This window comes from Rhinichthys klamathensis, unplaced genomic scaffold (assembly GCF_029890125.1).
Source record: "Rhinichthys klamathensis goyatoka isolate OS25496 unplaced genomic scaffold, OSU_Roscu_1.1 h1tg000902l_1, whole genome shotgun sequence".
Taxonomy (NCBI): Eukaryota; Metazoa; Chordata; class Actinopteri; order Cypriniformes; family Leuciscidae; genus Rhinichthys; species Rhinichthys klamathensis.
Window position 1 is genome coordinate 70,282 of NW_026607249.1, and position 22,779 is coordinate 93,060.

Genomic DNA, 22,779 nt, shown 5'->3' on the forward strand with positions numbered 1-22,779 from the left:
GGCCTCACTAACACCTCTTCCTGGTTTTCCCAGGAGGTCTCCTATCCAGGTACTAACCAGGCTCAACCCTGCTTAGCTTCAGTGGGCAACCAGTCTTGGGCTACAGGGTGACATGGCTGCTGGCTGATATGGCCTCTGGCTATTTGAAATATGTTGTTTAATTGTGAGTGTGGCAAGAAGTTTTTAAGATTTCAGGATTTCCTCATTCAAGTAGATGGGACTTGGATGCCAGAAATAGTAAAACATACAATGCACAACGATACTTAAAGGTGCATAGGTGATCTGTGAAATGCTAACTTTAGCCTGCTAGCATTGAAAGCATATGATCCCACCCTCCCTGCAAATCGCCGTCCAAAGCCAGGCCTCCTCCAAAACACATGAACAGGCACAGACCAGAAGCGAGACAACGTTATTGGATTACATCGTGTCATTCACCAGTGAGAAAACTTTACAGCACAGTGAGGGGAGAAACAGAAGTGCTTGCTTGCATACATAAGTATGTGATTGTGAAATGACTCCAGTTCAGAAGTTGACCTGTTGACATAAAGGAAAGAATGCACTGTATTTCAGCTGTATTCATATGCACAATTAGGACATAGCGGCAACAGTCACTGAATTACCTGCATAGGGCAAAGTCAGCGGGTAAATAGAACTGTACTGTCAAACCTGAAATGTAGATACTTGTCGGTTCAGAAAGGAAAGATAGCTTGTTTGCCTGCCATTCTCGCTCTGTCTGCACAGCGTATGTGAAACGCGCTGATGACGTATGATGTCTGCGTGAACAGACTGTGCAGTGGTATGTAAACACACGTTGACTGACAGGTAACATATGGTATCATTTCATTCGGACCGAGTGAAATGTTTGAACGAACATTGTATGGTCCTACGCCTTCAACAGACGATATACATAAAAAAAAAAAACATTTAGAGTAGACCTCTTAACATAGTGATTGCTATCAGGATATTAGGAGACTTTCAACCAGCAAAACCAAAAATGTTTCAGTAGAGAATCACCTATTGCACCTTGCAGTAACTAATTACATTTACTCAAATACTTTCACAACAACAAAATCAAATAGATTAAGAAGCAAGCTAGAGAAAAGGGAAAAAACACTCACAACCACTAATTGAATATATTATTTAATATATTCCATTCTTAAAAATGAAATCATAATTTAAATATTATCTGGAATATATTATTTAGATACACATCCATGTTTTTTGTTTACCCGCTATTAATGTCGTATAAACTAGTAAAAATGTTATAAACCTGAAGATAAACACCTTCCCTTCTGTACAGCACTCTTCAAAATAAAGAGTTAAAAAGCAGTTTTACTCAGAATATGAGATTAAAGTTGCTTACTAGACATAATCTGGAAAGCAAAGCTACTGCTAAACAAGAAACCGCATGATTGAGCATGTCAAATTAAAATAAACTCAGGTTAAGCCTGATTAGACACTGTCCACTCCTGTGTCTTGTACATTGCTCTGAAAATGACCTTTACCGTGAATGTGTGTATGAATATGCTAAGGTATTTGTATTCTAAATCCTCACTCAATCACTTTGTCAGCAATAACATAAAGGATCACCTAAGTAATGACAAAAGAATGAAGGAAAAGAATGGAGAATAATTTCCTTAACCAAGGCAGATAACAAGAAGCTGACAAAGCCATCCAAGAAGCGCCTCTCCAGTCTGAAAATGTGGAATAATGTGGCAGAGCGTCATCACAGCTTCCACTGATAAATGCTCGCTTCCCCCTGCTGCACTTGTGAAAGTGTTTAAGTGTGTGTGTGTGTGTGTGTGTATATATATGAGTCAGGCATCAACTAAGAGTGACTGTGACAGGCCTTCTTCTCCAGCAGCAGTATTATCCCATCCATATCTCAGCCTCGAGCTCAGCCCGCACCAGTATTACATGCACGTCATGTACAATCACACTTCACCCCTCACACATACACACACACTTTGCTGGATTCCATGCTCAACACTAACAGAGAAAGGGGAGTTTAGGAATAACAGGCATACTGTATCATCAGCAATGCTTCCCCTGATTTTTGTTCTTGCTGAGAAAAATTGGGAAGAAACGCTTTGGCATCTGATCAGAAACAGCTCATCTCCCTGAATACTGCAGTGTCCACTGTGTCTTTACAAAGAAATTCCATTAAACAAAATGCCCAATTCAGAACTTCTCCTCTTCATTTTCTTAGCGAAATATGGTAAAGATAAACTATTTATCACATTTTGGCAAAAACATGAATGTAAATATAGGCTAAAATATTATAATCAGGTTAACAGTATTGCCCCGCCCAAACAGGGTCATTTTAAACATTAAAAAGGAATCACTTGCGCCTCAGCCTAGCCAGTGCTCTCGGAACAGGACACAACAATCTGAGAAAAAGGACCCAAGGTCTATGGGACCAAGGAGCAGGACCGGAGCACAGAACGTTTTAATAAATTTATTAGTGCAAAATGACCAACGTTTCGACGCACATGCGTCTTCTTCAGAGTCAAACAGTCAATGGCAACACTATACAGAATTTAAAGAGTCAAAATTCAAGGTATTGGCCACAGGCCTAGGTGGGTGTGGTGCAACAATTATCCAATCTTAAACAAGCACTCAAGTCTAAACCCCATACGCATGCTTAGTAATGGGTTTATGGGAAGCAAAATTTATTGATAACTCTGTGAAGAACTTATTCCTCCCTAAAATTCTGCTTTGGAAGAGGTATATTGATGATGTTTTTTTCATTTGGATGGGGACTTCGGTTGAATTGGATGAATTTATGGCCTATATTAACTCTACAACACCTTTTCTGAGATTTACAGTAGATCATTCCACAAACAGTATTAACTTTCTGGATCTAACTATTTACAAAAATTCTCAAAGAGGTTTAGAGACATCGATTTATCGTAAACCTCTTAGTAGGAATACCCTTCTCAGAGCTGATAGCCACCATCCTAAACAACTGATTAAGAATATTCCTATTGGCCAATTTTTACGACTTAGAAGGAATTGTAGCAGTGAAGCCGAATTTGAGCGCAGGGCATTAGAAATGACAGAGCGCTTCCGTAACAGGGGATATGATGTAAGTGATATCTCTGCAGCCTGTGAACGAGCCAGATTGACGCAACGTCCACATCTTCTAGTTAAAACCAAACGCGATTCAGTGCAAAGACTCTGTTTTTCCACAGATTTCTCCCATATTGGCGGAGAAATAAAACATGCCATTAAAAAACACTGGCACATTCTGCAGAGTGATCCAGCTCTTAAAGCTATATGCGCAGAATCGCCACGTATAACTTTTAAGCGTCCTCGCTCACTGAGAGATAGGTTGGTTCACACGACCATGAGCCCTCCACCAAAACCTACGTGGTTACCGGCTCCTCCCTTTGGTTTTTACAGATGTGGGCACTGCATCCATTGCTCTAACTCAAATGATACAAAGCAATTTGTCCACCCCCATTCAGGTAAAAAATATAAGATTAATTCTTTCATCAATTGTAACACCACTCACGTGATTTATATGTTGAAATGTCCATGTGGATTGTTGTACGTAGGTCAGACTAAACGCCCCCTCAAACTACGCATTGCAGAACACAAATCCGCTATTCGTAACAGAAATATGGACTATGCAATTGCGAGGCACTATGTACAAGCTAATCATGGTTCGAATGCGTCTTTAAAATTTTGGGGTATTGAAAAAATCCGACCCTCCCAGCGAGGAGGTGACATAGTGAAGTCCTTATTACAACGGGAGGCGTTCTGGATTTTTACTCTTAACACAGTAGAACCAAATGGCCTTAATGAGGAACTGAGCCTTTTGTGCTTTTTATAATTCAGGTTTCTACAATTATTATTTTTATTTCAATTTTTTTTTTCAGTTTTAAAAAATTAATAATTTTATTATTATTAATGTATTTGTGTGTTTTTGTGTAATTGTGTGTGTGTTTTTTTGTGTTTTTTGGGGGGTTTAGACTTGCTTGTTTAAGATTGGATAATTGTTGCACCACACCCACCTAGGCCTGTGGCCAATACCTTGAATTTTGACTCTTTAAATTCTGTATAGTGTTGCCATTGACTGTTTGACTCTGAAGAAGACGCATGTGCGTCGAAACGTTGGTCATTTTGCACTAATAAATTTATTAAAACGTTCTGTGCTCCGGTCCTGCTCCTTGGTCCCATAGACCTTGGGTCCTTTTTCTCATTTTAAACATGTTTTGTCAAGATTGAAATGTCGACCCAGATTGAGTAATAGGACTGTGCAAGCATTGGGGGTATTGATGGACTTCAAGATACTCCATCTATGTTTTAATTGTTCTGAATACGATCTGAATGTAGTCTTTGACAAAAAACTTTTTACTTGCCTACATCAAGAGTGTTGATCAAAAAAAGAATGCATTTATCTATGCATTTATTGAAAATGATCAAAAATGCTGGCGGTGGATGGAGATTTTTTTTTAAAAACGCTGGCGGGGAATATATATTAAATAATAATAATAAAAAATAAAAATACATGGCCTGTGTTTCCACATCCAATTTAAAAAAAATAAACTCACAGTGGAATATAGTCAAAAGTTACAATCATGAGAAATAATATCACAATTGTAAGACAGTCACATTTTGAGATCAAATTAAACTGAAATATAAAGTCACAAAGAAAATTTTTCAAAATTTAAAGTTGTAATTGTGAAATGTAAAGTCAAATTTAATAGAAATTAATAATTTATTCTTAAATTAATAAATATTCAGAAATAACTTTTGCACTTGTTTTGTGCTGCTATAAACTGAACTGTTCCAGTATTCAGAACTTATCTTGTGAAATACCTAACGCTGCATATTTCCGCAGCTCCAGTTCCATTCTAAAAATCAATGAACATACGGATGGACTACAGATTAAACACTGCCCATTCATTTAGCTCCGATTTAAAGTCCTCTAGTCAATAATTGTATCCCTTAAAACTACATTTAAACGGGTTTTTTTCCTATGAAAAAAAAAAACTTCATTTCTTTAAAATAGCTTGAACGTAACTCTACACCCTTGCTTCATTTAGTATATGTGGAACCATAAATATGCAAATTAGCCCCGCCTCCCCTCACACAAGCTCAGAGATCAACTCGGTCGGTCAACTTTACTATAGTAAACTCTGCACAATGGTACAATTATGTTTAGCCTTTTGCTTGACTACACTATCAAACAGCTAATAATGATTTGCTAATCCTACAGAAACCATGTTCCCGATCGCCATCTAAGAGTCAGACAGCTGCCTTCTAAAAATCAGCATCCTTACAAACGGTTTGAACAACTTAGAACGTCAGTGGAGAGAGGCATATATTTCATCATAACATTGTAATATACAATATATACATAATTCACCCGCTATATTGTTATATGTACCCAATTTTTCATATCAAAAGAAAAATATACAGGGATAGCCTGGCTTCTCTTGAGACTCCCTTGCTTCGCTGCAGTTAATGATATGCGAAAGCCCACCCCCACGTAGACGTGTTTGGTACACAAAGTAGTATTTGACGTAAGAAACACTAGCGATTTCTAACCGCGTTTTTGAGACTGTCTTTAGATCACTGCAGTTTTAAAGAGAAAATACTCAGTAATGGGGTTAACTTATGAATTTGCACATGGTTTGTCTTAATATTAAAAACACCTAACAGACATTAAACATTTAAAAATATATAAAAACCATTAAAAACGTAATTTTCATCTTTAAGACATATTTGAATTTCTTTTTCTGTCTACACTGGACCTGCGAGGCTGCACACTCGAATAGCTTAAGGGGAACATTGATCATCAGTCCCAGCGATGGCAGCTGTGGTATTTTCCTGCCGTACACAGTAAAAGGATGGAGGCTATTTTAGAGCTGTCCTTAGTCTGAGTCTAAATGATAGCTGATGCCGGGCCAGGAACACAGTTTAGAGACAGTGGGAGGATTTTGCAGTTGCACCCTGAGGGACGTCACAGCTAAAGCGTCATTGGAGTGCTCTGTGCAGTCAGCCTTGCAAAACGACACAACGTTGTGTAAACAAATGCTTGAAGTTGCAACAGCCCACCTGTCAGCATCTAACCCCTGGCTGCTTCTCTAAACTTCCCACCTTTTACTTCATCTCTCTCGCTCAATCTCTGCCTGTTGAGGGTCGGAAATCCTCTGCTCGTGGTGTACAGCTCAGGCTTGCGTTAAGATTTGTGAATGCTGAAAAGAAGCAAACACTATTGTCTAAACACACACACGCTCCAAGGTTTATTGTTTTAACCTTACTGATACCAAGCGAAGAGTTTATATCATCTAACTGAATCTGTGTCCCGACAGAGGAATTAAAGCCTGCCCATTCATGCACGAGAGTGTAATGCCTTTTTATTAAAGTAATGCAGGGAAATGGATGACATTAATGGAAGAAATTGCCCATCACGTTCATTCATGACTCGTTTAACGTGTGAGCGTATTCCTGAGAACAAGACAAATTATGTTTTCAGACTCATTGTCTGCTCCCTGTGGTGAGGATGAAGTATTGCACTCTAATGGCTTGTCAATTATACTAAGAGAAAACACAGAGCAAAACCAAGCCATTAACAATTTATCAAAAGCTGCATGTCATTATGATCAAATAAACACAAATAACAGCTTCAGTGGAACATTTTGAACATAAACAATAAAGTGTAAAAAAAAAAAAACTAAACTTCGCTACACTCCACTTCAAAGACTTTGCACACTACCCCAAAGGCAGTGTTGCAGTGTGTGATAAGGGCCTGCTGCGTACCAGGCAGATGGTGCCGCTCTGTTCGTCTGAACACACCGTGGTGTTCTGAAGGGGATGAAGGGAAGGTAGGTGCCCTCTCAATGTCAACCCTGACAGCTCCCTCAATTAGCCATCTCATAATTCGTCTGGCCGGGTCTCCGTGGCGAGGACATCTGGAAGGGCCCGCACTGGACAGGGATGACTGGACACAGTGCTGTATCTACTGTCCAGTGGTACAGGATCATTCACTCACCCTCATGTCTTTCCAAACCTGCATGAATTTCTATTGTGGAACAAAGAAGAATATATTTTTAAAAAATGTCTCGGTGTTTCTATTGTTCATACAATGAAAGTCAGTGGGGTCCAATGTGGTTTTGGACCCCATTGGCTTTCATTACATGGACAAAAACTGTCGAAACATTCTTCAAAATACCTTCCAAAAAAAGACATACAGTTTTGGAATGACCTTTTGCTCACCGTAATGATGCCATACATTTAGTTGTGGAGAACTATCCCGTTAACTAATGATGTGATGATGTGTTTCCACAGTTATAAATAGACAGAAATAGACAGCTGTCTCATTTACACGCAGGCGCAGAACGCTCATGCTAGTTGACAGTCGGCTGCAGTTCTCTCGGTGTGTTCAAGTGCGGCTTTTTTGCCGCGACGCGAGGCGACAACACAGTCGGCATTCATCAGTGCGAGTTCTTCGGCGGTTTGGTGTGTCCCTACCCTAAACAAACACCACTCAAATGCACAGCAATTCTCACTCTTAAATCAATGTCAGGCACAGATAGAAGGTCAGGTCATGTCTGTCACATCTCTTGCCAGAGTCACCCCAGCCAAGGCGTCACATCAGGCTCCTGCTGCCTGCTGAGCTTTGTCAGTATGCGAAGTTTAAACAAATGGCAGCTTTCAATTGCACAGCCCTGCCAAACTCAAACTACATCTGCCTCTGGCTGGCAGGTGCATCCCATATAGAACACACTCTCTCAAATTATAGACATCACGCATATTTCAGCAGCTGGCTTAAGAGTGACACAAGCGGATTGTTTTATCACGCCACCACAATATATAAAACCAGGCATTTGTCATTGTTTGCTTACCTTGCTTTAAATTAGGGATGCCAAAAGTAATGGTAATAATTTATATTTTATACATTGTTTATATATATGCTAACAACAGACCCATTAACACGCTCAGTGTTCTGACAGTCTATATTCCCCGGTGTTTTGATCCAATGGCAGTAACTGAATCTGTGACTCAAAGATGCTGTTCAAAGCCCTACATTTCCACTCGATTAAACCAGCCCACAGGTGATGTGAGCAGTAACATGAGACCCTAAAGGTTATCCCATAAGATTTCAAGAAACTTTTCACATTTCCTTCTCCTCAGCCGGCTGTCTTGTCTCCATAGATGCACTGAGGCTGGTGGACATATGTTGGCTCTCTGACTAGCCCCAGGCATTAGGAGAACACAAGTGGAGAACACAGCAGTCAAATCTGCATTACTAGTGCAAAGAGAGATTGCAGCACTGTCGAAACCACACCATATAAATTGAATGCAACTTCCAGTAAGGGATTACGACATCAAACAATTTATTAAAATGTAACATGTCAAAGTTTGCAGCATTGTGGATAATCTCTCATTTAATGTTTTTACTGACAAGTATTACATACTTGGGCTTTTCCAAACAAATTGCCAGAGTGCAAATTCCCCCAGAGACACTGTCAAACTTAAACTCAGTTCATACTGACAGGAACCTGCATTGACATAGCAACCGGAAGTTATTAATTTTCAGTAAGAATTTGTGATTTTCAGCAACTAGTGTCCAGTGACTCTCAGAGTTTTAGAGGGTGCAGTGAACCATTGATGCTCATTTCACATTTCAGTGTTCTGTACCTGATCTGCTTCATTCATTTTGATATTGATTTTTCAAATTTTTTATGTTGCAACCTTCTGCTAAAATTAAGTAATCTAAGCTTAGCAAGACAATGCTTTATCAAACATGAAACAAGACAGTCACAAAGCATTGTTTGCTTAAAATCGCAATCAAGACTTTTGTCTTAAAATGATAAAGCAAGTCACATATGATTATTTCCATCCACATAATGTGCATCGATATAATAAAAAAAGTGTGGAAAACAGTGCCAGAAATTGTCTGCATTCTGAGTGAGTTAGATTCATGCATTGATAATTTTATATATGATGTGATTAGTATAGATATCGGGACATATTTTAAGGTTTACGATAATGAGGATTATCATATAGCATTATAGTGATTATTGAGATAGCATAATGTAATTGTAAGAAACTATAATATCAAATAAATATTATCAAAACAAATGAATTATTATTAATTTAACTGTTAATGGCAGCGGATATATGGGGTAATATGTAAGCAATAAGGTACGAGAGGCTGTGCTGTATCGTGAATAAGTAACGGCTGGAGGGCGTTGTTAGGCACGACGCGAAGCGGAGTGCCTGCAACCCCTTCAGCCGTTACTTATTCACGATACAGCACTTGCCTCGAGTACCTTATTGCTTTTATAAAACGGTTGCCACACAATAAAAATATTAAAGCCGAAAAATATGTATCTATGCAACTTTCATGAAGTAAAATCACTAAAAGCCTGCCTTCCGCTGAAAAAATAGTCCCGGAACGTGAACAGCAACAGAAGTTACATATATTATTTCGCCAATAGATGGCGGCAAAGACTGTCTTTATGAGTGAGTGAGTGAGTGAGTCTGTAGAGAAGGCTTTTGAAAGGACTCGAACTTGTGATCACGGAGAAGACAGACGCAACTGACAGATGACTAACGTTATGCACGGAAAACCCCATGACTGTTAAAAGGACAAAATATGCAGCGGACATTCAAACGCATTTTTTTATTATGAATATAGGACTGACCTGAAGGAAAATGCTACGTCTACTGTACAGTAAATGCAGGTACACTCGCTTACTCGATCTCTCACAATGCTCTGCTCTAGCTTTAAATGAACAATATCAATGAGATGAAACATCTGTTTAAGTTGCTAAGAGTGGTTGCTAGGGGTGTTGTGTAGTGATACATAGAACCGTTGGGTGAAGCGGTCATAGCCGTGTTTTATCGTGAATAAAGCACAGCTATTGACCAATCAGAATCAAGGATTGGAACTAACCGTTTTATAAATGGGAAGGAATTGGGGGTGGGAGCAAATAAGTTATACTTCTTTCTACTCCCTTTCGAGCAACTATTATTATAAGTGTAAATAATGTGTGTGTATATGTGTATATATTTATATCTATGTATATGGGAGATAAGCTGTGCTATGTTATTTTTATTTTTTATTTGTATGTGTATGTGTGTTAATATATATGTATATATTATTTTATTTTATTTTCCTCAAAATAAACTTCAATCAATCAATCAATCAATAATCATTCATCTAGTTCATGATATGATGTATTATACAGTTCAGCTATATCCAAATGGTTCTCCCTGCAGAAATAAAACGTATTCCTTGTCAAAATAGACTGGCATTTTATTTTTTACTGGCAATATATTTGCAGTTACACAGCAAACCAATAACGTTAGGGCATCCAACGGCAGAAACGCATTCTAGCGACCAACAGACTGAATGTGAAAATATGGTTTTAAACCTAGGGAAAAATATTATTAAAAACAGACAGCTAGGTTTAGTTTAATAGTAAAAAACAAAACAAAAGAAAGCCTTGCATTTTTGAGAGACTGTGGGCACTTTTTTATGAAGATGTCAACTGTGATGAAATCAAATTGGGTTCGGATGCTAGAGGGGGATTAGTGATCACTGGGGTTTCAGATTAAAGAAAACCCCAGAGCAAAAGCAGACACAGGTCACACTGAGTTCACACATCCAGCCTGACATCTGGATTGCTGTTGGTCACTTGAAATCTCACAATCATTTGAGAGACTCTTATTTGTAAAATATTTTCAAATCTCAGCTTGAATGCTGAGCAGTTATAAATTTGGTTATAAATAATAAATACTCAATTTTCAATTTTTTATATGTTGTACAATAACATGATAGCCTACTTTCATAGCACATGCAATGATTTACTCTCGCTCTACATCAGATTAAATCATTCAAATTCAATTAATCATTCTTTTCCCCATTACTGCTGTTATTGCCTCACAGTGATAATAAAAAGCAAATCAGACACATCCTGTCAGGGCATCTGAGGATAACCATGTTGTGACCCACAGAGAAAATAACAAATGAATATTGATTCTTCTGCTGACAGCCTCCTTGATACATGAAAGAGAGTTTTATTTACTGATAAAGCGAGCTGCTAATTTAAAGATAGATAGATCGATAGACTGGATAGAATGACACGACAGACAGAAGTACAAAGATAGAACAACAGACAGAGTAACAGACAGCCAGAATGACAGATAGACAGACACACAGACAGATGAATAGACAGAAAGACTGATGGATAAATTGACAGACAGAAAAACAGACAAACAAAATAACAGACAGATAACGGCAGACAAAGATACACAGATATGACGACAGACAAACCAATAAAATGGCAGAACAACAGACAGATAGACAGAACAATAGACAGATAAAACAGCTGACAAACATATCAATAGACAGGAAAAAGACAGACAGATACACAGACAGAGAGATAGACGGGTAGAATGACAGACAGAACAATTGACAGACAGAATGACTGTCAGACAGACAAAGGGAGATAAATGGATAGAATGAAAGACAGACAGAACGACAGAGAACAAAAGACAGAAAGAAAGTACAAAATACTAGGGCTGTGCGATTAATCAAATTTTATTTTCATTTCGATTTTGGTTTCCAACGATTATGAAAAGATGGTAATCGAGGTAACATGATAATTGTGCCGCATTCTGTCTAGCGAAACTGCCTTTCTCACTGACACACTTTTGTTCTTCCTTAAGAGCCCAAACGTATCGGTCAAATCAGCTAAATCAGTCATTTTATTGTCATAAAATGTAGTCTAATTTTGCTAAACTGTGGAACATGTTTGATAATAAAAAGAGTTATTAAACATGTATTAAGTATGATTGATAGATGGACAGACAGACGGAGTATGCACTTGCACGCTGACCTGTGCTGCTCTGGATGGTTCTGACAGTAGTAGTGGTCCTTGGGGGGGAGGCAGGGAGCAAAGGTCCCTCGTCGTCCTGCGAGCAGCCCTGGTCGATGGCACGCACATAACTGTGACTCCTCATGCGGAAGCACCCGGGCATGGGCAGGTCCAGGGCGTCCATGGCCTGCGACTCCATTTCACTGAACACACTCTCACACACTGCCTCGATTTGCCCGTTCACTTCCACCTCACTCACCTGCAGGCATGCAGAGGAGAAAAGAGCAGAGATACAGACAGAGATAAAAGACAAGAAATGAAAATTAGAAAAGAGCAGTCAGGAGAAACAGAGAAGGCAGTGCTCAGAGAAAAGAGCGGGTATCATCCGTAAAATGAGCTCCAAGTCCCACTTACCACAGGGTTATATAGGGGTGCAAAAACAGAGCAAGAAACTACAGAGAAGTCATTAGGAGCAGGTGAGAAACACACAAGGCAGTGGCAAGAAGAGGAAGAGTCAATAAAAAAAGAAACATAGTGAGGCTTGAAAGACAACTTTACAGGGTAAATAAAGGTGTACGCCACACCAGCATGGAGGAAATCCTCAAGTGGGGTCTACTGACAGGGTGGAATATGGTGAGACAGTACTAGGATCAACATGTTCATTAGTGTTGATCCTAACAGAAACCAAGGGTGGATGAGAGCAGGGGAAAATGGAGACGTGATAAGGGACAATTGTGGAAAGAGGATTGTAGGAAGGGTGGGTGTTTTGGACATTGTAGAAAGCTCAAAACTCTGTCCCAATCACCCATGAGAGCTATATGGACCATATTCTTATTTACTAACTGTCAAGTTAACAGTCATGTGCCATCCACAAAGTCTTTACAGGAAGGTCTAAAGCGTTTTAATGTTAATATTTCAAAACATTCCTTGTGAATTTAGTCTTTTCCATCTTCTATCAGAGAGCAGTCAATGCTGGCACAAAATGGCAGTGATGTCATCTTTGCCATGTTATAATTAGCATGACAAAGCAGTGCTTGGGGACTAAGTGTGCCTAAGATGGATGAGTAACTGCCTGATGAATGCCATCCAACGTCTATGTAACATGGAGCATGTTAGTTGGTTAGACACATACATCTGTGATTGAACACTGTTATGGTGATGGCTCAAATTCATCTCATAGGTGGATGAATCAGATGTCGGTTTCATGGTTTTTAACTGGACTTGTTGGACTAATCTGGGTGGATTTTGACCTTCCTTTCCCTGCACCCCACTATGACGGTGTGTTTGGGGGTGAGCACAAACCTGGCTGATGGTGCTCATAGCCCTCATGTAGCTCTCGTTGCGTGAGCGGTATTGGGGAGAGGCTAGCAGAGCTTTGGGGTCCAGGGTGTCCAGGCTCCTATTGATGGAAACTTCACTCACCGCCCGCAAGTAGCTGTGACTCCGGATCTGCAGCTTTGGAGAGTGCTCTGAAGAGATCCTGTGAATGGATGAAAACACAAGAGATATTTATTTTTTTATAACCACACTACTAAGTATATAATTTTAAATAAATAATATTATACATTATTTTTATATTATACTTAGATTTTTGTGTAATATTATACATAATAATTAGGGGTGTAAATAAATACCCTCATGTCACAATGTGATACATATCACAATACTGAACTCAAGATACAATATTATTGCGATACTCCAAGACATATGGTAAAAGGTTAACAAAAAATGTACTGTTGATTAAAATGCTAAATTTGGTATTACATTGTGGGTGTAAATGATTAGGCTTGGACTTAGTACTGGTAACCCAATGCACAAGACAATGGTGACACCAGAATAACAATATACACGATTCTGAAGCTTAAAATAAAGAATTATTTTAGACGAATATGCTTGCACTCTGTCACTGACTAACAGCAGCTTGTTAAACAGCTTCTTTCCCATCAGACTGCTCAATCACAGAACGTGAATTGTACTTTTTTTTGTTATCTTTTAAAAATTAGAACTATTTATGTGTACTTTAGTATATTTATTAGTATTTTTATTTATTAGCTGCTTATTTTATAATAAATTGTTTTGCACTGAATTACTGAGTGGATGTGTGAAACAGAATTTCATTTTTATGTAGACCATAAAAATGACAAAAAGGAATCTCTAGATATATTTAAAATAAATGTAGGCCGCTTTTTACTGGTAACATAAGAAATTTGGCATTATCAGGATAGTCCCCCATTGCATTAATATACATTATATTCAACATTATATATAGCAGTTTAATGTAGTACTGACACTAAAACTCGGAAAATCAGAATTTTTTCCTCACACAGAAATTGTATTTTGGATGAATTATACACAATACATATTGTCACTATCCACGATACATATTGTAGCATTTTTGTATTGCCATATATTGTGACACGATATATTATTACACCCCTTTTAAGAATATATACATTATTAAATGAAATATTTTATACAAATAAACGAATAACACATTTTTTACAACAGATTTGTTTATTCTATTATTTTATTTAATATTTAAATAATATTTATTAATCAATTAAATTTTTTAAATATTAATTTAATTTATAGTTAGGACCAATCATTGGACTACATCTATGGCGTAGAATGTCTGTGTAAAACATATTTTGCATGAACTAATTTGCATTTATTTCTAATTTGTTATACGTGTTATATCAAAAGAAACATTAGCTAAATAGATAAATAATTAGATAAGTAACTAACGAAATAAATGTGCTGTATTATGAAAACAGCTCAAAAAAAGGCATGTGGGTCTGTTGGCGGCACACAATTTAGTTTCTCCATGTAAACGCATGGTTGAATGACAATAAAGATGAGACATTTTTGGCAAAAAAACACACTTTAAAGTAACAAGAGACAGACGTGGCTCAGGTCATTCTTCTTTAGATGACATGATGCAAACTGAGAAATTTCATTCAATCAAATGTGTAGCATGTTCTTTAACATCACGAGTTGAGTTCTGAGTCGAGCATTTAGATGGCATGCTATCAAAGTCAGTTCATCAGGGGGACGTGGGGAAGCCGTGAGAAAATCAAACGCTCATGCAGGATTTCTGCATGTGTCCAGTGAACAGGGGCATACATTATGGATGTGGCTCTTTAAATAGATAAAGGAATGGTTCATTCAGATCAGGTGGGGCGAGTGCAGCACACGGGCAAGGAGAGAAACAGCTAAACTCACTTAAGGCCACCCACGCAGACCAGCACACACATACCAGAGACTCACGCTGACACTTTGCTGACAGGCAGACACCTTGCATCCGCATCAGCAGTATGGGAATTAGTGGAAGCTCCGACATTGGCGTAGTTTTCCCACCCTCCATCTGCATGGCTTCACACATACATAAGTGAACACAACAACTCCTCACAAAGCGGTGCGTTCCAAAACGCCCCAGGGCATCTCCCTACACTACTGGAGAACAGAATGTCTAAACTTCAGAAGAAGTGCTAAGGGGGGGGGGGGGGGGGGGGCATCTCCCTCGGTGAACCTGGCTCTGGGGAACTGGTTATGCATGATGTCATCGTTGCGGAATAAGCCGATAAGTTTCCGCCTCACTGTTGCGGTCATCTTAACGGATTGGTCGCTGTGCGGTTGTTAATTACGTCAGCCATTCACAATGCAGCGCTGTGCCTCACGTACTACTTTCTACTGCAGTGGCAGCTCCCCGAGGCATCTAAGACTGTCTATTTTCATGCTTCACAAAGATACGGAATTGTATCTGATGATGACTAATGTACATGGAAGTTATTTAGTGTTCTGAACTATAAAATAAGCAATGGCCAACTTAATGTAAAGAACACGCTCTATAAATATAGACATCAAGCACTCGCTTATTTTTATTAATCATAAAAAAAATTAAAGGTCAAAGCACTGCCCCCTGGCATATAATCAGGGCTTTATTTAGTTCGAAGGATTGCGACAGTACGCTAAAGCAAACAAACCTCCTTTGCACATGCAGATGTAACATTGGCATTCAAAGCTTTTCTTCGTCAATAAACAGATAAAACCATCAAAATGCGGATTGAGGAAATTCCACAAGATGAAATATTTATGAGTGCTCATAATGCCAGAACAGTATTACAAATCTGCAAAATCCTCCAATCCTTGTCTGGGCTTTCCAGTGGGCTTAGGGTGGAATCTCAGAGCACTTTTGTAGAGCTTGAGCAGATATGAATCTGAATTTGAAGCAAATAAATTACACAGTCTGACATCTAGGATTGACAAAACGGCAGTGGTAATCTCACGAATAAAATTACTGAAGAAAACATCATTGATGAAAGTGAGACGAACAATGTGCATCATGACAATAAGTATATATATTTTTTTAAATAAAATTTGTGTACACTCAAAATAAAAACAAAACATTGTGCTTTTGTAAAATAAAGAAAACAAACAGGATTACGCTTTCTGCCGTCCCAGTTTCCTTTTTGTGAAGTTAGTGGAGTGCATCCCAAAAATTAATCAAAACTCAGCGCAGCCTACTAGCAAGCTCTTGCGTGCCATCTGAACTCTTGGGGTGCTTCTCAATATTCAAATTGATGCTTTCTCGTTTCCTCGCTCCTCCAGCCTGTGACCCAGAAACCGATCAAAGCTAGCCATCTTGAAGGACATCTCAATTCTCTAACTGCACACGAGGAGGCGAGGAAGGAGGAGTGAGGAAGCTTCCAGAGGAGCTATGAGCGAGGATGCACAGGTGTATCCTATGTGGAAGACGTTCTTGTTGAGAATCCTGACGCACATATAAATTCTCCACCCCCATCACATCTGCCACAATTTTAATTTATGCTTTACCATTACAGTTTAAATAACTCTTTTTACATATATATATATATATATATATATATACACTCACCAGCCACTTTATTAGGTACACCTGTCCAACTGCTCGTTAACACTTAATTTCTAAGCAGCCAATCACATGGCGGCAACTCAGTGCATTTAGGCATGTAGACATAGTCAAGACAATCTCCTGCAGTTCAAACCAAGCATCAGTATGGGGAAGAAAGTTGATTTGAGTGACTTTGAACGTGGCATGATTGTTGGTGCCAGAAGGGCTGGTCTGAGTATTTCAGAAACTGCTAATCTACTGGGATTTTCACGCACAACCATCTCTAGGGTTTACAGAGAATGGTCCGAAAAAGAAAAAACATCCAGTGAGCGGCAGTTCTGTGGGCGGAAATGCCTTGTTGATGCCAGAGGTCAGAGGAGAATGGCCAGACTGGTTCGAGCTGATAGAAGGGCAACAGTGACTGAAATAACCACTCGTTACAACCGAGGTATGCAGCAAAGCATTTGTGAAGCCACAACACGCACAACCTTGAGGCGGATGGGCTACAACAGCAGAAGACTCCACCGGGTACCACTCATCTCCACTACAAATAGGAAAAAGAGGCTACAATTTGCAAGAGCTCACCAAAATTGAACAGTTGAAGACTGGAAAAATGTTGCCTGGTCTGATGAGTCTCGATTTCTGTTGAGACATTCAGATGTTAGAGTCAGAATTTGGCGTAAACAGAATGAGAACATGGAACCATCATGCCTTGTTACCACTGTGCAGGCTGGTGGTGGTGGTGTAATGGTGTGGGGGATGTTTTCCTGGCACACTTTAGGCCCCTTAGTGCCAATTGGGCATCGTTTAAATGCCACGGCCTACCTGAGCATTGTTTCTGACCATGTCCATCCCTTTATGGCCACCATGTACCCATCCTCTGATGGCTACTTCCACCATGTCACAAAGCTCTAATCATTTCAAATTGGTTTCTTGAACATGACAATGAGTTCACTGTACTAAAATGGCCTCCACAGTCACCAGATCTCAACCCAATAGAGCATCTTTGGGATGTGGTGGAACGGGAGATTCGCATCATGGATGTGCAGCCGACAAATCTGCGGCAACTGTGTGATGCCATCATGTCAATATGGACCAAACTCCCTGAGGAATGCTTCCAGCACCTTGTTGAATCTATGCCACGAAGAATTGAGGCAGTTCTGAAGGCAAAAGGGGGTCCAACCCGTTACTAGCATGGGGTACCTAATAAAGTGGCCAGTGAGTGTATATCTCACATATTTCAAAAGGCCATCTTGCTTTATTATTATTTATACATTTCTTAAATAACCAGACTTCAACAACATAAGGGCAGATCCTTTGAGCGCAGCAGATGACACTTTGAAGTGACACTCGAGTGATCAAGAATATGCCAATATACAAATAAACTTTCCTTCGATTCCTCCGTCCTCATTTTCTTTTCTCTGCATCCTTCCCTCGCATTCTCCAATGAAAGGAAACGAGGATGCACAAATAAGAAATGAGAAGCACCCTTGTTTTGGGTTGGTGCAAAGATCGTCTCTTCTTCTTGTGCTCTTTCCTGTTGTGGAGGTTAGCAAACATTATTGCATTACCACGCACGCCCCCTTCTGGATTGGAGTGTGGATCGCCTGTGACTGACTGTTTTTATTGTCTGACTGTATGCACCGAACCGCGATGTCCGTACCATGACGGTTGGGACGAATACATGTACCGTTACACACCTAATATATACAGTTGTTGTCAAAAGTTTACATATAGAATTACATATAATTAATTTAATTTTTTTAAAAATCTTTTTAAAGAAAAAAAAAAGATCCCTCTTACTTTGTTAAAATTAACATTATTGCAAAGTTTATGTACATTTTTGACCACAATAGGCCATTTGAAGACCGGAAGCAGGCCAGCTGACAGTCTTGTCTGGGCCCGGGACAAGATAATCTTAGATGGGCCCCCCCCCACGATTTTTTTTATTTTTATAAAACACCATATACGTTTACCCAAAATGAATAATAAAAACACGTTTAAATGGGTACATTTTCTATAAATGTCTTCATTTTCTTTTCTGACATAGCCTACTGCAGTTCTTGTTAAAACACACTAGACATGCAAAATCTGTGCATTTTGGGCACTTTTTGTGTGAAATCATATTTATTTTTTGTCCATCAAAAGTGTGCTTTCACTTTTAAGCATGAGCAGCACAGCAAAAATAGACTCGGATCTGCCCCATTATCTGTTCACCGATGATGACAGTGATGCATTTCAGCCGGCTTTTTATTTCTCATCTCCATAAATAGTAGTAAAGCTAATCCAAGGGCTAGAAATCAATGAATTCTTTGCTAATACTTCCTCGTCATCATGGAGAGCACAGTTCGCACCGCTTTCTCCTTTCCACAAGCGTTTGCTCTCCCGTGGCGTCTGTCGTTGCTATGCAACAATGAACTTAGGCGCGCCTGTAAAAACGAGCGCGCCGCGTCGCTATTATGAGCTAATGTCCTAAATATTTCCATATGTGGCTCTTTCCTCCTTTCTTATCAACAAGTGGATTTACAGCCACCACAGCAGCAGCACCGCCGGTCGCCATGTCCCAGCGCTTTTATGAAGAGGACGCAACTAAACGCGCTTTGGGCATGCACGCGCATCCCGGGTTTGAGAAAACCTGGTACCGTGGCGTGACGTTTAAAAAGAAATTTGTACCGACTTGGTACTGAAGTGCCGGGTCTTTGACAACACTCATAAACGTTGGCTGCGCTGTTTCTTACCTTGCTCTACATTGACTTTACTAACGTTAGTTCCAGCTTCACCGTCACCACCTTTTTAAAAATATTTGTTTAGGACATCTCGAAGGCCTTCTCTTCTCTTTTCTTTTCTTTTCTTTTCTTTTCTTTTCTTTTCTTTTCTTTTCTTTTCTTTTCTTTTCTGAGCACCAGACTTGTGCTGACCGGACATTTTGAGTGTAACGTTAGCCTACTGAACTTCAAATCAAATGACAACATCATATTTCGATCAGTGGCCAAACCATTTTTGTTTTTTTTTTTGGGGGGGGGGGGGGGGGGGGGGGTTCTTGACCACTATTTCAAGGACAATTAGGAAGAAAACGAATAAAAAGCTTTTATGTAACTCAAATATTAGATATTTTTATCAACAAATATGCCTATTTTATTTATTTTTTTAACAATTATTCCATAATTTAATGAGGGCCCAGTTCTGGGCCCCCCTCCCTACCCTGGGCCCGGGACAACAGACCCGTTTGTCCCCCCCTGTCGGCGGGCCTGACCGGAAGTACGTCTTTTAGTAGGGATACGGCTCTTCCGGTTAGTTTTTTACAATGGCGGAGTCCGATAGATACCGCTGGACAAGAGGCTAGAGCTATAACAACACTTGTACCCTTTACTCAGTTTTGACGTTTCCACTTGAGAGTTTTCATTTACCATCCGAACCACATTTGGTTCTACATTTTTCTATGGTAACAGCGAGTTGAAACAATCAGCAGACGTTGCTGCTACGCTTAGGATTGTGGGTAGTGTAGTTTTTTTTCATAAGATCGCAGATAAAACATGTTTTTCTTAAAACAAGGTTGATTTCATACAAAGTTATAGCTTCTACAGGAGCAAAAACCTTCTTTTCACAACCTCATAGCTCGTGGTCAGTCTACCTCGGATGGTTTAGACATTATGGCTGATAATCTAAATCCTTAGCGAGAAATACTGTTGACCGCAAGTTCTGAATCCCTACTCCGCGTTCCGGAAGCTATACTATACAGTTTGTACAGTACAAAAATCATTATGTCTATGGAATGTCCCCATAAAACATTAAAACCCAACTGTGTGTTTGATTATTTTAAGTTTCCACTTTCAACTAAAATGCTACTTTAAGTTGCCTAAAATTTGATACCATTTCATTGAGAGTTAAAAATTAAAATAATAATGTAAATTTAGTCACAAAATAAATATTGATTAAATGAATTGGATATTTGTCAAAGACAAACTATGTCACCAATGAGGCAGTCTCATTTTGAAGGCTGCGTCTCCGGAGGTCGCATTTAAAGGCTGCATACGTCATCAAGGATGTCTTATTTAAGAAAAGTAACTGTAATAAAATTGGCTGTTATTCCCCATGAGGTGTAAAAAACTGTAATGTATTTCTTACTTTGCAATCTAATGGTTAATTTTCTTAAATGACACCTCGATGACGTATGAAGCCTTCAAATGCGACCTCCAGGGGATGCAGCCTTCGAAATGAGACGCGACTAATAATGAGAACAAACAATTGATTTAATGAACTCAGCCCACCTACAGACTTTAAAATGTATTACAGCACAAATCTGTTACTATGGCAACCCCACAAAGACTTCCCTAAACGTAGACTATCCCCCGCTCACACACGCTGTACTCACATGTGCCATAATGTGCTAGACTCTTTAAAACCACAATGCAGCATTCATTGCATATTAGTGCTGCTAAATATATCGCTAAAGATCAGTTAATGCTCAGAATAAGCGATGAGTTTGAGGTCCTGCTGCTTACAAGACCTCCGTCGACATATATGGGAGGGTGTTTTACAATGCAAGGGCTTTTAAGGAAGTCTGTGGGCTTATTAGAGTAATTACTCGTACCTTTGCCACTGCAGTGGGGTGGCATATTGTGCTTCCTTAATTAAATCCGTACTCTGCCCCTGGCCGGCAGGAATAATGGTGTTGTGTTACCGTGGAGACGCTGACTGGTATCTCCGCTGAGGGAAGCATGTCTGACTGACCATCTAATCTCGTACTCTTCAATGTGTCTGTGTGGATATCAGCTGCGGTTCTGCCCGTCAAGCTGTGCTAGGTGCCCCAAGTCATACGGCAGGTTGGTAATTAGCGCAGCGCTGTACCCGGGCTGATTAGCCACTCATTACTCAGCAGTAACAGAAAAGCCTGGTGACCTACATTAACAGGAGTCAGGTGCCTATGGGGAAGCAGGGCATGTAGGTACAACAGTCCAACCCAATCAATCTGATCTCAGAGCTGAACTAAACCAAAGTAAGAACAGAAAACCATTCAGAGAATAGTCAAAGGGCACAAATGCCCAATTTTAAGATAGCGTTTTGCTTAATATCTCTAAAATCCAATGTGGTAGTCATTTGTAAATATTTCATTTATACAACAGTGAGTCTTTCCATCCCTAATGGATTTTCAGTTTGAATCGCAGAGATGTTATAAAAGGGATAGTTCACTTTGAAATACATTTTTGGTATGTTTTAGCTTACCTCAAGGGCATCCAAGATGTAGGTGTCTGTTTCCGCAGTAGTTTCAATATTGATATTCTTAGGTCAAACCGTTCTTGTCTGTCAGTCATATAATGCAGGTCTATGGTCACCACCTCAAAGAGCATGCACAGAGAAGTCCAAATTAAACATGATTTAATGACTCGTAAATGTAAGTACACATTGATGGCCTAAGACACGAAACGAGCGGTTTGTGTAAGAAAACGAACAGTATTTATATCGTTTTTACCTCTTGTAACGCACACACAGAAGCGCCCGCGCCCTCAGATCACTTGGACGTGGCTGTGTTTACAAGAGGTAAAAACGATATAAATACTGTTCGTTTTCTCACACAAACCGCTCGTTTCGTGTCTTAGGCCATCAATGTGTACTTACATTTACGAGTCATTAAATCATGTTTAATTTGGACTTCTCTGTGCATGCTCTTTGAGGTGGTGACCATAGACCTGCATTATATGACTGACAGACAAGAACGGTTTGACCTAAGAATATCAAAATTGAAACTACTGCGGAAACAAAGACACCTACATCTTGGATGCCCTTGAGGTAAGCTAAAACATATCAAAAATTTATTTCAAAGTGAACTATCCCTTTAATTTAAAGGGGAATTATGTTCCAAGAAGGCAAAAGCTTTTGTACACATTTGTGTTCTTAGCAAAAGCTTTCTTAAAGCAATTTACTGCAAAAAAGAACAATAAAAATACCAAAATATTCACAAAACTCTATATTCACAGCACATTTTGCTCACTGGAGCAGTGAAAAGTTAAAAAACACCATCTGTTTTGGAACTTTTACTCTGTTAAGAAAAAAATATAATTAATTTTT

The 22,779-nt window shown here is 39.2% G+C and overlaps 1 protein-coding gene across 4 annotated transcripts in view; it reads right to left on the reverse strand.

The window, feature by feature from the left end:
- dlgap1a (discs, large (Drosophila) homolog-associated protein 1a) overlaps positions 1-22,779 on the reverse strand; it is a 95,860-nt gene that overhangs the window by 14,052 nt on the left and 59,029 nt on the right. For 3 of the 4 annotated variants that reach the window (XR_008805936.1, XM_056244062.1, XM_056244061.1), the window contains exons 4-5: positions 13,146-13,323; positions 11,865-12,102 (exon numbers count right to left, since the gene is read on the reverse strand). Coding sequence is in view for 3 of the 4 variants with exons in the window: in XM_056244062.1 (XP_056100037.1) it covers positions 11,865-12,102; positions 13,146-13,323 (416 nt within the window). In the remaining variant the exon portion in view is untranslated. The remainder of the gene's footprint in view (positions 1-11,864; positions 12,103-13,145; positions 13,324-22,779) is intronic. The other variant, XM_056244063.1, reaches the window with a different exon arrangement.